The sequence below is a fragment of the Podarcis erhardii genome, assembly GCF_964252035.2.
Source record: "Podarcis erhardii genome assembly, chromosome: 10".
Taxonomy (NCBI): domain Eukaryota; kingdom Metazoa; phylum Chordata; class Lepidosauria; order Squamata; family Lacertidae; genus Podarcis; species Podarcis erhardii.
The window spans coordinates 67,399,660-67,414,703 of NC_138500.1; the positions used below are offsets into that span (position 1 = coordinate 67,399,660).

General features: G+C 43.3%; 1 protein-coding gene across 4 annotated transcripts in view; it reads right to left on the reverse strand.

Annotated features, from left to right (window-relative positions):
* CPNE8 (copine 8) overlaps positions 1-15,044 on the reverse strand; it is a 63,799-nt gene that overhangs the window by 39,249 nt on the left and 9,506 nt on the right. For 3 of the 4 annotated variants that reach the window (XR_014160509.1, XM_081877971.1, XM_081877972.1), the window contains exons 2-3: positions 4,764-4,804; positions 3,808-3,854 (exon numbers count right to left, since the gene is read on the reverse strand). Coding sequence is in view for 3 of the 4 variants with exons in the window: in XM_081877971.1 (XP_081734097.1) it covers positions 3,808-3,854; positions 4,764-4,804 (88 nt within the window). In the remaining variant the exon portion in view is untranslated. Of the gene's footprint in view, positions 1-3,807; positions 3,855-4,763; positions 4,805-5,958; positions 6,107-15,044 lie in introns of those variants that run through there. The other variant, XM_081877973.1, reaches the window with a different exon arrangement.

The following is a 15,044-nucleotide window of genomic DNA, read 5'->3' on the forward strand; positions in this document are numbered from 1 at the left end:
TGACTAAGAGGTTACTACAATACAAGTCATGAAGTCCAACATTTTAAGGAGATAATTATTATTATTATTATTATTATTATTATTATTATTATTATTATTTATACCCCGCCCTGCCCAGCCAAGGCTGGCCTCAGGGCGGCTAACAAGCAATAATAAAAACAAGTTAAATGATTACAACTTAAAACAAAATTAAAACACAACATTAAAATATTGAAACATTAAAATATTAAAATGCCTCATTAAAATGCCTCATCGCAGAAGGAAAAGAAAAAGAAAAAAAAAAGAGAGGGAGGGAATCAAATTGGCTCCAAGCCAAAGGCCAGGCGAAACAACTCTGTATTACAGGCCCTGCGGAAAGAAATCAGATCCTGCAGGGCCCTGGTCTCATGAGGCAGAGCGTTCCACCAGGCTGGAGCCAGTGTTGAAAAGGCCCTGGCTCTGGTTGAAGCTAATCTAACTTCCTTAGGGCCCGGGACCACTAGGGTGTTGCTATTTATGGACCTCTCCATGGGGCATACGGGGAGAGGCGGTCCCGTAGGTACGAGGGTCCTAGGCCGTGAAGGGCTTTAAAGGTCAAAAGCAGCACCTTAAATCTGACCCTGAACTTCACCGGGAGCCAGTGCAGCTTGAAAAGCACTGGGTGAATATGCTCCCATGGCAGAGACCCCGTGAGGGTCTCTGCACCCACTGGAGTTTCTAGGACAGCTTCAAGGGCAGCCCCGCGTAGAGCGAATTACAGTAGTCAAGCCTGGAGGTGACCATCGCATGGATCACTGTGGCCAGGTCGGGGCGGGAAAGGTAAGGGACCAATTGCTTGATGCGGCGAAGGTGGAAAAATGTCGCCTGTTTCTGTAGCCTCCAAAAATATGGAATTTGGCATCAAAGGGATAGAAAGCTCTGGCAAGTAATAGTAACATCAGTTGTCACAGATTCTAGACGCGTGCTTAAAGCTATGATTACAAACCAGGCCTTTTCTCCCTCAACTGTCATCTGGGGGCAGTCATTTCATCAGACTGCCTCATTTGGAGAGAGATGAAGCAGGGTTCATTGCATCTGCTTTGCTTGAGGCCCAGCTCCATCAAGCACCTAGTGTAGCTTTGCCTGCTGAACAGCAGTCTGAAGGGGGAGTGACTCTACCTGCAGATGATCAGCAGATGAAGGAGCGTCTCCTCCCCCATCGTTCTGCCCGGACACTGAGGTCCAGCACCGAGGGCCTTCTGGCGGTTCCCTAATTGCGAGAAGCCAAGTTACAGGGAATCAGGTAGAGGGCCTTCTCGGTAGTGGGGCCCGCCCTGTGGAACGCCCTCCCATCAGATGTCAAAGCGATAAACATCTACCTGACATTCAGAAGACATCTGAAGGCAGCCCTGTTCAGGGAAGTTTTTAATATGTGACATTTTAGTGTATCTTTCATCTTTGTTGGAAGCCGCCCAGAGTGGCTGGGGAAACCCAACCAGATGGGTGGGGTACAAATAAATAATAATAATAATAATAATAATAATAATAATTATTATTATTATTATTATTATTATTATTATTATTATTATTATTATTATTATCAGCCTTCAAGGACACAAGAGGAGAAGGCACTGATGGGAACCAGCTGGCTCTGGACTTCTTAAACAGAGCTCTCAGCAGCAGTCAAATGCCGGAAACAATACTTGTGGTTCCTGGTTCTACCTTGCTGCTTGCTATCTGGATCCCTAGACTGGACCCTTGGCTCTGTGGTCATCTGGATTCCCTGACCTCTGTCTGACTTTGTATGTGGATTCTGCTCTCAGACAAGTGTTCCTTGGCGACTCCTAGCCCCTGCTTGCTTGGCAATGGGACTCGGACAGGGATACAATACCTCCTGCCTCTGAACTATGCCAGCTGGTCAATATAGGAACAACTGGAGCCTGAGCTTTGAGCTTTGTTCCTTTCCCCTTGTGTGTTGTATTTTTATTTTTTTTATTTGAATGTAAACCTGCGGAGTGTCTAGGGAGTGTCTTGTAAGCCGTTCTGGGAGACTTTTTGGCTGAAGATACTGAAGCACATACAAGTGGTCTAAATAAATAAATAAAAAGTGCCACAAAGCAAATGGAAGCAAAGTGTCAGATGTTACTTCCCTGCATCTATATATCCACTATCCATTGACAGGTCCTGCCAATCCAGGACTGGCTTTTTCAGCCGGTGCGAAAATGTAATTAATCTAAGTCATTGCCAGAGATGCTGCAAATCCAAGCTCTTAGGTGGATCAATAGGAACCCAAGAAATATAGCCAGTGAATAAATTTACAGCTGATACTAATATTTCTGGAACTCCAAATTGGAAGGCTTTGAAATAATACCTTCAGGCATCTTGCTGATTTTTACAATTGAGGCTTTAGCCTTGGAAACCATGAATACGTTGAAAAAGAAAATACAATGATACACATTTGTACCTGAACATATTTAATTGTGCTGCAGTCAATGGGTCTTAGTTCAGAGTAAATAAACATGACTTGCAAGAAGAAAACATATTATGGTAGTATAACAAGGATTGGGAACAGAGTACCTTCATTCACGCATCAAGGTAATCCATACATAATAGAGCACACCAATCTCACCTGCTTTGCTCCTCCCTACTAGAATTTCTAAGAAACAAACCATATTAAGCCAAGAACGATTCCTCTCTACAGATCATAGTTAGTCTGTATCCATAATCTCTGCATTAATACTAATGTCAAGAATCATGGTTTGTTTCTCCCACATATTATCAGAGAAGAGCAAAACAGGTGAGTTAGGCACATTCATGTTAAATCATTACTTATGTTACTGTGTGATGTGTGAATGAGCCCAGTATGCATTGCTCTTTAAAAAATGTGACCCCAAGTCTCTATATTAACAACCTGGAGCTATCACTTTTTATTGAAACTAAGCTACACGCTTTCCCTTCTACCAGTACAAAAAAGCACTGCTATATACTGTGGGGATTTTTTGGGGGGAGGGTATGCCTAGTCCCCCTTCTAATTCCTGGAATAGCCAGGCTAGCTTCCTGGTACTGTGATAGCCTAGGTAATGTGCTGTGAAGGGAACAAAGGCACCAGACGACAAATGGGTGGGCTGCCCATTTATTCCCTGAACTGCCTTAGAAAGACAAAGGGCAGAATTGAGAGTTGAGTGATATGAGCTAGAACATGGGTAGGCAAACTAAGGCCCGGGGGCCAGATCCAGCCCAATTGCCTTCTAAATCTGGCCCGCAAACAGTCTGGGAATCACCATGTTTTTACATGAGTAGAATGCCCTTTTATTTAAAATGCATCTCTGGGTTATTTGTGAGGCCTGCCTGGTGTTTTTACATGAGCAGAATGTGTGCTTTTATTTAAAATGCATCTCTGGGTTATTTGTGGGGCATAGGAATTCATTCATTCCCCCCCCCCGAAAAAAAATATAGTCTGGCCCCCTACAAGGTCTGAGGGACAGTGGACTGGCTCCCTGCTGAAAAAGTTTGCTGGCCTCTGAGCTAGAAGCTGGGATGCCAGACAGAGCAATGTTCAATTTCTGTTTGAGTTCAAGGCTATCACTACGGAGGAAGTAAGGCCCTCTTGGGGTGTTAATGCTGTGATCCCTCCATTGCAGGCTCAGGTTGTATAGATGTGTAAATAAACCATACATCATAATGGAACCACAGTCTCTTCTGTACCTCATTCCAAAGCAAACATGAACCCTGGGTAAGATTACTAGGGTTACTAGTAATCTCGCACTGCTCTGAGATTTGGGTGGCATGCAACAATATATATATATTGCATATATATACATATATAAATGCAACAGCAAAAAGCTTTACCTCTCTCCATTCCTTATTTCCCATACCTTGGGTATACAAAACACAGACTGTGGGGACAAAAAAGAAGAATGTGATCAATTTCATATATTCTGTTTAACTTTTCCATTACAACTAATACTCAAAGCTATAATGCTACAGATATTAGGCAAACGTTAAAATATTACATAAGACATCAGAGTCCATTTAGGAGTTATAAGCTGTCTGAGATCGTGCTTCATGTTTAATGAAACTTCACAATACGATCCAGCATTCAAACACTGTCTTACTTGAATACTATGTCATACAGTCTAGCTGTTATTCCTGACCATATACATCAGATCTAACAAACCATAAGTAGAAGGAAACCTGTTTCAAGTTTAACAGCTACAGAATATTTTAGCCCTATCAGCTGAAATTACAAAACTTTTTTTTTTTTAAGACACTTCTTTCACCAACATCCTCCTAACTGGGAAACCATTTAAGAACAATGGAGGAAATATCTCCTTGTCTTCCAGACATTTAATATTCTGGTATTAAAAGGTTGGCTCTTCTAGTTTGTTCACCACGCCCAAGAAAAATGCATATGCACTTCTACTAGCAATGAAGAGAACAAGGCTTTCTTCAAAGTTCATTATTTTCTTTAATTTTCCAAACAGAAACTATTTTAAACTCCTCATTTAGCAAATATTCAGTTTTTATTTATGCATCCATCACTCAAAAGAATTATTCAGTGTTAGTGGTAAAGGAAAAACCATATCAGAAGGATGCAAGGTTGGCTTCATTGCAGCCCTGGCTTTATAGTACCAGGGAACTGATTTACTTACACAAGAACCAGTAGCAAAAATTATCATTAAAGATTACTGGCTAATTAACCTTTCATCTAGTCCCTTGCATAATTCATCTTAATCTAAAAGAAAACATTGTGAGAGGTGAATAGGAAATTGAAAATTTCATTAACAAATAAATGTTATACTTACTTGGATCAGATTTTGAAAATGTGTCTCGGTCCAAAAGGTTCCTATTCATGAAAGAAAAGATCATGTTACCGTTCTGTTTTTAAAAATCACTACTAAAGATCTTAAACAGAAAGAGTCATATTGGAAGAGATTATTAAAGAAAGTGATCTCCGCCTTCATTGCCATGTATATTGGGGCCAACAAACGAGAGTATTCTGCTTCATCAGTCCAACTAGCTTCTGTACTGGCTGAGGAACTGCCAGTTGCCCTGAACTAAAGATTATTTTTTACTGTTCTTCATGTTCAGACACTGCCTTCAACCTCAGCAATACAATACAGTGGTACCTTGGTTTAAGAACAGCTTAGTTCAGGCATCCCCAAACTCGGTCCTCCAGCTGTTTTAGGACTACAACTCCCATCATCCCTAGCTAACAGGACCAGTGGTCAGGGATGATGGGAATTGTAGTCCCAAAACAGCTGGAGGACCGAGTTTGGGGCTGCCTGGCTTAGTTTATGAACAACTTGGATGAAGAACGCTGCAAACCCGGAAGTAGGTGTTTTGGTTTGTGAACTTTGCCTTGGAAGCAGAACATGTTTCACTTCCTGTTGAGTGTGTTCCATTTGTAAATTGAGTCCCCCGCTGCTATGGGAAAGCACGCCTTGGTTTAAGAACGGACTTCCGGACAGGATTAAGTTATAAACCAAGGACCACTGTATAGCACAAACTGTAGCTTGCAGCTACATTCAAACTAGCAAACTGTAAGAACATAAGAAAAGCCCTGCTGGAGCAGACCATCTAGCGCAGCTTCCTGGTCTCACAGTGGCCAACCAGAGTCCTATGAAAAGCACACAAGCAGAAACTGAGTACAACATCTGCCTCTGACAGTGGAGGCACACCAGTCATCATCGCTAGTACCACTGACAGCTGTAGCAACTTCCATCAATAAATATGATCCAATTTTGGGGTGGTTTTAAAACTTAAGAGTCTCCCTGTCAGAACAATTGAGAGGTCTGTTATTATCTGCATGGGGCATCACTTCTTAATAGTAGCCAGCAGCAAGATGTGGCAAGGAGAAACCATGTTAACGTTTATCTGTTACCCAGAGCATCAAAGTAAGAAGGAGGCACATTTGGGGGGAAAGCTAGAACACTTCCCCTCAATGAAAGGTATAGCTTAATATACAGAGATAGTGAAGAATTTCCTTAAAATTCTTACCTTAAACCTGTCCCTGAATCAGAGGCAGAGCATTTCCTGACTGTGCCTGGGGCAGGCAACATCAGCAGCACACCCGCATCAGGGCACACCGTGGGGGCCGGGAGCTTTTTATTCCTAGAATAAGAGCAATTTCCATCCTAGGAGGAATGAGTCTATTCAGAGCAGCGGTGTAGCATGGTGGTGGGGCTGTGGGCGGGGCACAGCGCCATAGTGACCTCTGCCCACTGCAGCAGTTGGGGTGGGGACCATGCCCTGCCCCGTCCTGAGCTGTTGCGTCCTTCTCATCGCCTTCCAGCTTGGGGGGTGGCTGTGAAGAATGCAACAGGCATGGGCCCTGGCCCCTGCGAGCCCAGCACTGCTTTTGCGAGCTGCGCTGCTTGCAGGGAGAGCAGACCGTGAGCTGTTGTGTCCTTCCCACGCCACCCTCCAGCTGGGAAGCGGCTGAGAAGGGTGCAACAGGCATGCTCGCAGGACCCGGGGCCTCTGTCTGTTGTGTCCTTCTGTCACCCCCCAGCTGGAGGACACCATGAGGAGGACACAACTCACGACACCCTCCCTCCAAGCAGTGCAGCTCTCAAAAGCAGTGCTGGGCTCGGAGGGCCATGGCCCATGCCTGTTGCATCCTTCTCAGCCAACCCCCAAGCTGGAGGGCGATGAGAAGGACACAACAGCTCAGGACGGGGCAGGACATGCCCTCCCAACTGCTGCAGTGGGCAGAGGTCACTATGGCGCTGTGCCCCGCCCACAGCCCCACCACCATGCTACACCACTGCTCTAAATAGACTCATTCCTCCTAGAAAGGAATGGAAATTGCTCTCATTCTAGGAGAAAAAAACTCCCAGCCCCTTCTAGGATCTTTACAAGAAAGGGCAGGAGCCCAGATGGGGCTTCTGACAGACAAGCCCCATGTGGGCTCCTGCCCCATCTGGGCTCCTGCTGACGGTTATGACCTCACAGTTCTAACTGTGAGGTTCTAACTGCCTACTTTCCTGATTGGCTGAAGCTCCACTCAGGAGGCGGACCCAGGATCTGTCCTTCACAACAGCCATGTGTCTAATCCTCTTTTAAAGATAGCCAAGTGGGTGTCTATCACGTCATCTTGTGGGAATAAATTTATTAGTTTCACTATGCTCTGTGTGAATAAGGACTTCACCTGCCCTTAATGTTCTAGCTTTCAATTTCATTGGACTGCCCCAAGTTCTAGTTTTATGAGAGAGAAACTTCACTCTGTCCACTTAATCCACACTATGCATGATTTTATATACTTCTAACATGTCCCTCTCTAGGCGCGGGTGGCGCTGTGGTCTTAAACACTGAGACTAGGTCTTGCCGATCAGAAGGTCGGCGGTTCGAATCCCCATGACGGGGTGAGCTCCCGTTGCTCGGTCCCTGCTCCTGCCAACCTAGCAGTTCAAAAGCACGTCAAAGTGCAAGAAGATAAATAGGTACCATTCCAGCGGGAAGGTAAACAGTGCTTCCGTGCACTGCTCTGGTTTCGCCAGAAGCGGCTTAGTTATGCTGGCCACATGACCCGGAAAAACTGCGGACAAACATCGGCTCCCTCAGCCCGTAAAGCGAGATGAATGCCACAACCCCAGAGTCGTTCACGACTGGACTTAACTGTCAGGGGTCCTTTACCTTTACCCTTTAACATGTCCCCACTTTCCTGTCTTTCCCCTAAATTAAAATGCCTCAAATGTTGAGACCTCTCCTCATAGAAGCAATGTTCCAAACCCTTGGAGCATTGGTTGCCCTTTTGCAACCAAAAGTTTTGGTCGCCCTTTTGCAACCAAAGGTTAAGCAAACAGAACTATATGAAGTAATTAACACCATAGTTGGTGTAGTAGTCACACCATAGTTGTATAACGGCATTATGATATTGGCTGTTCTATTCTCAATCCCCTCCCTAGTGATCCCTAGCATGTAGGTAATTTGCTTTTTTCACAGCTCCCTCATACTAGGATCAACATATTCATCAAACTATCCACTATGATCCCAAGGTTTCATTCCTAGTCAGCCACTGCCAGGTCAGACCCTATGAATGTATATGTGAAATTGGGATAGGTGTCCCAATATGCATCAATCACTTCATACTTCCTTACATAGAATTACATTTGCCATTTTACTGGCCCTCCTCTCAGGTTGGAGAAATCCTTTTGGAGCTCCTCCCAATCCCTTTTTGTTTTAACCACCCTGAATAATTTGGCACTATCAGCAAACATGTGTTCCTCACTTCTCACTGCCAACTCTAGATTGTTTATGAACAAGATAAAAAGCATCAATACCAATACAGTCATACCTTGTGTTGCGTCTGCTTCATGTTGCGTCTTTTCGGGTTACGAATGCGGCAAATCCGGAAGTGTTTACTTCTGGGTTCGCCGCGCACGCATGTGCAGAAACGATCTGTGCGCTTTGCACAGAAGTGCTCTATTGTGTCACTCGTGTGTGCAGAAATGGCACTCTAGTTGCAGACTTTTCAGGGTGCAAACGGCACCCCAGAATGGATTGAGTCCGCAACTAGAGGTACCACTGTACTTGGGAGACTCCATTTTCCATATCCCTCAGCTGGAATAACTGGAAAAAAAATTCTTCCTCCTTGCTTCTTGTTTCTTAGCTAGTTCCATAAGAGTGTCCCATGACTGATAAGCTCACTCAAGTCTGGTGAGGGACTTTATCAAACATTTTCTGGTATTCAGAGTACACATTGTCAACTGGATCACCATCTATATGCTGTACTAATTGGCACTCTCAAAGAATGCTAAGAGGTTGGTAAGAAAGAACTAAGGGCTTATCCCAAATTATCTTTTCTCTGCTCTTTCCAGACATGGTATGCAATTTAAAGCTCCATGTCCCCCCCCCTTTTTTTTTTTTTGCTCTGGAGCTTTCCCTGCAAAAACCTGCTCTTTAAAGTTCAATTGGAGCAAACATCAATCTGTGGAAAACCGAAATTGGTGTTTGCTATTATTCAACTTTAAAGGGCTGGTTTTTATGGGGAAAGCTCAGAACAAAAACCAAAAACAAAATGGCTCAGACATGGAGCATTAAAGCATAGATCTCTGCCTGGAAAGAGCAGGGCAAAACACAAGTGTGGATAAATCCTTTCTTTTGCAGAAGCAATTCTGATTCTGCTCAGCAAAATGCTTTGTAATATTATCTTTAACAATGTTTTCCACCAGTTTTTCTAGAACTAAACAATCTGTCATTTCTTAGATCCTCCTCACCCCCAGATCCTTTTTTAAAAAGTGACATTACACATGTCACCTTCCAGTCCTCAGTACAGAGGCTAATCTTAGAGGCAAGTTACATATTTTTGATATAAGATCAGAAATGTCACATCTGAGTTCTTGAGTTGATGCCATCAGGACCAGGTTATTTGTCAGTTTTTACTTTGCAAATGAGACCCGGAAACACACAGCTTCTCTGCAAATCTTATGTTCCTCCTTTAGCATACCTTTGACTCAGTTGCCATTCAAACATCCAGCCACCTCCCTAGCGGGTCTCCCGATATTATTATTTTTAAGTTGGTGGTATCCTCATGCTTTTAGCAATATGTTCCTCAAATTCTTTTTTAGCATGCCTTATTGTTTGTTTGTATTTCTTTTATCAAAGTCTGTGTTCTGTTTCTCTCATTTGGACAAGACTTGTGTTTTTCTTGGTCCTGGTGGTTCCTTTCCTGATCTGTTCTATACAGTCTAGCTGAGCTTCTAATATTGTGATTTTAAACAACCCCAAGTATTTTGGAGAGATTAGACCCTCTTGACTTTGGCTTTCAACTTCCACAGCCTCATTTTTAGGAAGTTTGGGAAGTCTGTGTGGGAGATTTTAGCAAACAAACCTAACAATACATATTTGCTAGTTAGTATGTGAATGAGTTAGGGACGCGGGTGGCGCTGTGGGTAAAACCTCAGTGCCTAGGGCTTGCCGATCGCATGGTTGGCGGTTCAAATCCCCGCGGCGGGGTGAGCTCCGTCTTTAGATCCCAGCTCCTGCCCACCTAGCAGTTCGAAAGCACTCTTAAGTGCAAGTAGATAAATAGGTACCGCTTTATAGCGGGAAGGTAAACGGCATTTCCGTGTGCTGCGCTGGTGCCGGCTCGCCAGAGCAGCTTCGTCACGCTGGCCACGTGACCCGGAAGTGTCTCCGGACAGTGCTGGCCCCCGGCCTCTTAAGTGAGATGGGCGCACAACCCTAGAGTCGGACACAACTGGCCCGTACGGGCAGGGGTACCTTTTCCTTTACCTTTATGTGAATGAGTTAAGGACCACTGAGTTCTTACTGCTAGAATAGGCTCAGTAAAGTTATGCCTCCTCTTCTCTTGAGAGGGAGGAAGTGAAGCCTGTTTCCAGTGTCCCCCACCCCTTTCACTGCAAGCCATGGAGACAGACGAGCCTGGTACCTTCCAGGCCATGGGCAGGCAAACTAAGGCCCGGGGGCCGGATCTGGCCCAATTGCCTTCTAAATCCGGCTTGCAGACGGTACAGGAATCAGTGTGTTTTTACATGAATAGAATGTGTGCTTTTATTTAAAATGCATCTCTGGGTTACTTGTGGGGCACAGGAATTCGTTCATTTCCCCCCCCCCAAAAAAAATATAGTCCAGCCCCCCGGCCCCCTGCTGAAAAAAGTTTGCTGACCCCTGTTACAGGCTATGAAACTATAATTGCTGTATTTCTACTAAGAGTGCTTTACATGCATTATTTTATTGCTGCTGTGTAAGGAAAATGCATGTCTGAGACTAAGAAACTGTAAGTAAAGCATTTCAAACTTACTTTGCAGTCTGTAGTGTATTTATTGAAAAGGGGGTTAAAGGGGGTCAGCTGCCTTATGCAGCTGAACAAACAGAATAAATAAGGTTTAATAGCCTATTCCTGTGCTTCATTAATCTGCCTAATGATGGGACTTAATATTCTGCTACTGGGGCTCTCTGTGTGGTAGCCTCACATTTTAAAAACAGACACCAGCTATTTTACTTTTGTTGTCGGTCTCTAGAGGATCAACTATAATTAATATATTCCATCAGGCTTATGTTATGCCCATCATATCTATGTTGTCCTCTCAGACAAAGCACTCCAGTTCATCTATCTTGGCTCAGCAGCTTCTAACATTAGCAAATAAACACTTATATATACTGTACTGTAGTATCTTTCACCAAGTGTCCTTGGCACTTGAACTTTAGCCTATAGTGCTCTAGCCTCTCTAAATCTCTAGCATATGTCAATGCTAAATTCTACCTCTTCCCAATTTAAATACTCATAATTTTTTTCACCTTTATCCCATGGGGGAGATATAATCGAAACCAGACCCTCCTCGGCTCTTGTTAGCTTCCCTTCCCCCTGCAATCAGTTTCTTTATTTAATTATATTCCTTACCCACCCTTCACCACAAGGTCTCAAGGCATGAGGATGGCAACAATAAAAGTTTTATGGTAGACAATATCTTGCTGAGTAAAGAAATAAAGTGGGTAAATAAAGTCTTCAAGCAATGTATGACATACAAGGGATGACAGAGGCACTAGGGCAGTGAACTTTGGTGTGAGAACAAGGGCATCATAATGCCGCACTTGAAAAGGACAACCTTTCTATAACAAAATCTTGGAGAGTATAAGGTATAAAGTATAAAGAAAGTACAATTCTCCTAATTTAAGCTTTCATTCAATTTAGTTCCAAACTAGGTTTCTTCCTATGATTCAATCAAACCTATCAGAAGTTCGGCATGTTCTGATTGGTGGGTACAAGTTTTGAATTTGGCTGGGGTTGGGCTAGAGTGGCCAGAATAAGTGTATATATGGCTAGGAGCTGACTATATGGTTGAAGGGTGTACAACCGGAGATTGTGATGGACAGCCAGGAGAAGGCAACAGAAGTGGAAGAAGATCAAGGGGGAAGAAAGAAGACCTGAAAGGAAAGCAGAGTGGCTTGGTGGCCAGAGGATTGGTGGGATAGCTGAATTACTTTTATATACAACAACTGTATACAACAACTTTTATAAGTTGTTGTGTACAGAGGGTGGAATAAAAAACAAACAAACTTAACATCCATGTTCATTTCTAAGGGCAATATATATATATGAATGAAGCTGATAAAATACCGACCAATTACAGAAAAATGTTTGTTTTATTTGGATGCTTAAATGGGAAGTCCTTTTACTACAGGTAAAATATGTTCAGACTAACTTGTTATGGACAGTTATCTAGATGCCATGTTCTGATGCAGCTGAAGTTTTCAAACAGTTTTCAGCCTTATGCACTGCAGATCATTTACCCTGGATCTTACAAGAACATAGATCATGGTAATAAACCTGTAGCTGGCACACAAGAGCTTTCTCCCCCAGAAGCAATGTGAACATTCACCGTTAACAGCCAAACCTAACAGTACTTCTGAGCTACAAACCTGCTCTTTAAGAGGAAGTGCAACCTCATCTAGAAAAGGCTGTGTACCACTTCCCCAGACCCCTAAATTCCTAATTATTAGTGGATCTGTCTTGTCTGGATTGAGTGGTTTCTTTATTCACATCCCGCTTTTCACAGAATATAGAGGGCTGTCCAGCTTTTCTATCACTCCTATCAGTTCAAATGCAAGGAAGGCCGATTCAAACTATGGTTTGAGAACCAACCAGATCATAAACCAGAGTTTGTTCCTGGCTTGTTTAAAACTAACCAAAGTTCCCCAAATTTGGATCTTAATCAGGAACTCTAGTTAGCTTAAACATGGAAACATCCAATCTCTTCCACATAGCTGTGTCAAAGCGGGGAAGAAGGGATGGTGTGAGCCCGGTTCCTGCTGAGACTCATTCATGCAATGATAAACTACAGTTTAGCATTAAATCCCCAAAATCTCAACTCGTGATAAAAGACACCATTAAAAATTGTATGAGATTAATAAGGTTTTCTATTAATCTACAAATTAATAATTTCTATTAATCTTATTCTACAAGGCAGGCTTAAGCAGTATGTGGACCGAGAACTCCCAGATGTGCAAGCTGGATTTTGAAGGGGCAGAGGAACCAGAGACCAAATTGCAAACATGCGCTGGATTATGGAGAAAGCTAGAGAGTTCCAGAAAGACATCTACTTCTGCTTCATTGACTATGCAAAAGCCTTTGACTGTGTCAACCACAGCAAACTATGGCAGGTTCTTAAAGAAATGGGAGTGCCTGATCACCTCATCTGTCTCCTGAGAAATCTCTATGTGGGACAAGAAGCTACAGTTACAACTGGATATGGAACAACTGATTGGTTCAAAATTGGGAAAGGAGTACGGCAAGGCTGTATATTGTCTCCCTGCTTATTTAACTTATATGCAGAATTCATCATGTGAAAGGCTGGGCTGGATGAATCCCAAGCCGGAATTAAGATCGCCGGAAAAAATATCAACAGCCTCAGATATGCAGATGACACAACCTTGATGGCAGAAAGTGAGGAGGAATTAAAGAACCTTTCAATGTGGGTGAAAGAGGAGAGTGCAAAATATGGTCTGAAGCTCAACATCACAAAAGCGAAGATCATGGCCACTGGGCCCATCACCTCCTGGCAAATAGAAGGGGAAGAAATGGAGGCAGTGAGAGATTTTACTTTCTTGGGTTCCATGATCACTGCAGATGGTGACAGCAGTCACGAAATTAAAAGACCCCTGCTTCTTGGGAGAAAGGCGATGGCAAACCTAGACAGCATCTTTAAAAGCAGAGACATCACCTTGCCAACAAAGGTCCGTATAGTTAAAGCCATGGTTTCCCCAGTAGTGATGTATGGAAGTGAGAGCTGGACCATAAAGAAGGCTGATCACCAAAGAATAGATGCTTTTGAATTATGGTGCTGGAGAAGACTCTTGAGAGTCCCATGGACTGCAAGAAGATCAAACCGATCCATTCTTAAGGAAATCAGCCCTGAGTGCTCACTGGAAGGACAAATCCTGAAGTTGAGGCTCCAATACTTTGGCCACCTCATGAGAAGAGAAGACTCCCTGGAAAAGACCCTGATGTTGGGAAAGATTGAGGGCACAAGGAGAAGGGGACGACAAAGGACGAGGTGGTTGGACAGTGCTCTCGAAGCTACAAACATGAGTCTGACCAAACTGCGGGAGGCAGTGGAAGACAGGAGTGCCTGGCATGCTTTGGTCCATGGGGTCACGAGGAGTCGGGCATGACTAAACGACTAAATAACAACAATAAGGTTTTTTTGGACTGGACTGTAGTCAATCAGCTCAACTTTGATAAAGACACACTATGATCACTGTTTATAGCCATAAAATAAAGTTAATACTACAAATTCTTTAGTGTTTTGCATTTGGTGATTGCATTGCATTCAACATGGCACTAAGGAAATTGTCCTGTAAGTACTGTATAAGCATTTCTGCTGGTCTGATAGAAGGATCTCCCCTCACCCCTTGCAAAAAGGCATTGTCCCAACCCACTGGGATAGATTTGGGGAGGGCATAGGGTAATGGGAGGGGAGAATAACGGGGAAGTTCCATTGCACAAGCAGGAATTGTGCTAGTTTCTGTTAACATAACTATTTAGTTGAATACAGCACAATACTACTTTGATGCCAGGTTACAAAACTAAACAGAGGTAGCAGTCATGAAACTAACTGCATAAAAGTTGCTACCAACTTTGTTATTCAACATATTTATGTTAGACATTTGTAACCTAAGAGCAACACCCACACCATTTTTTCTAAAGCTTCATTGACTGGTTGCTTGGAGGAACTTACCAGAGGCAACCTGAGAGGTGTCTATTTATACATCTCTCCTCACACTGCTGATTTATCCAGAATCACTCAGTTTTCTACATGCAAACCTAGGCACAGGGGAACTGGCTCAGAACAAACTAATGATACAGGAGTACTAGAATGAGGAAAAGAACAGGTGTAAAAGGAAGTTGACTTGCAATGTAAAAATAGCTTTAGGGTCATACTCAACAAACCAAAACAGTTGCCAAATCTACATTACTGTAGAGAATAGGTATGTAAAGCTTTTTCGTTTCTGTGATTCAACATGGTGGTGGAGAAATCTTTTTATATAAATACATCATAAGCAGGAAGCTAACCATGGAAGTGGTTGGACCATAAGACATGATGGACATGATGAATGAG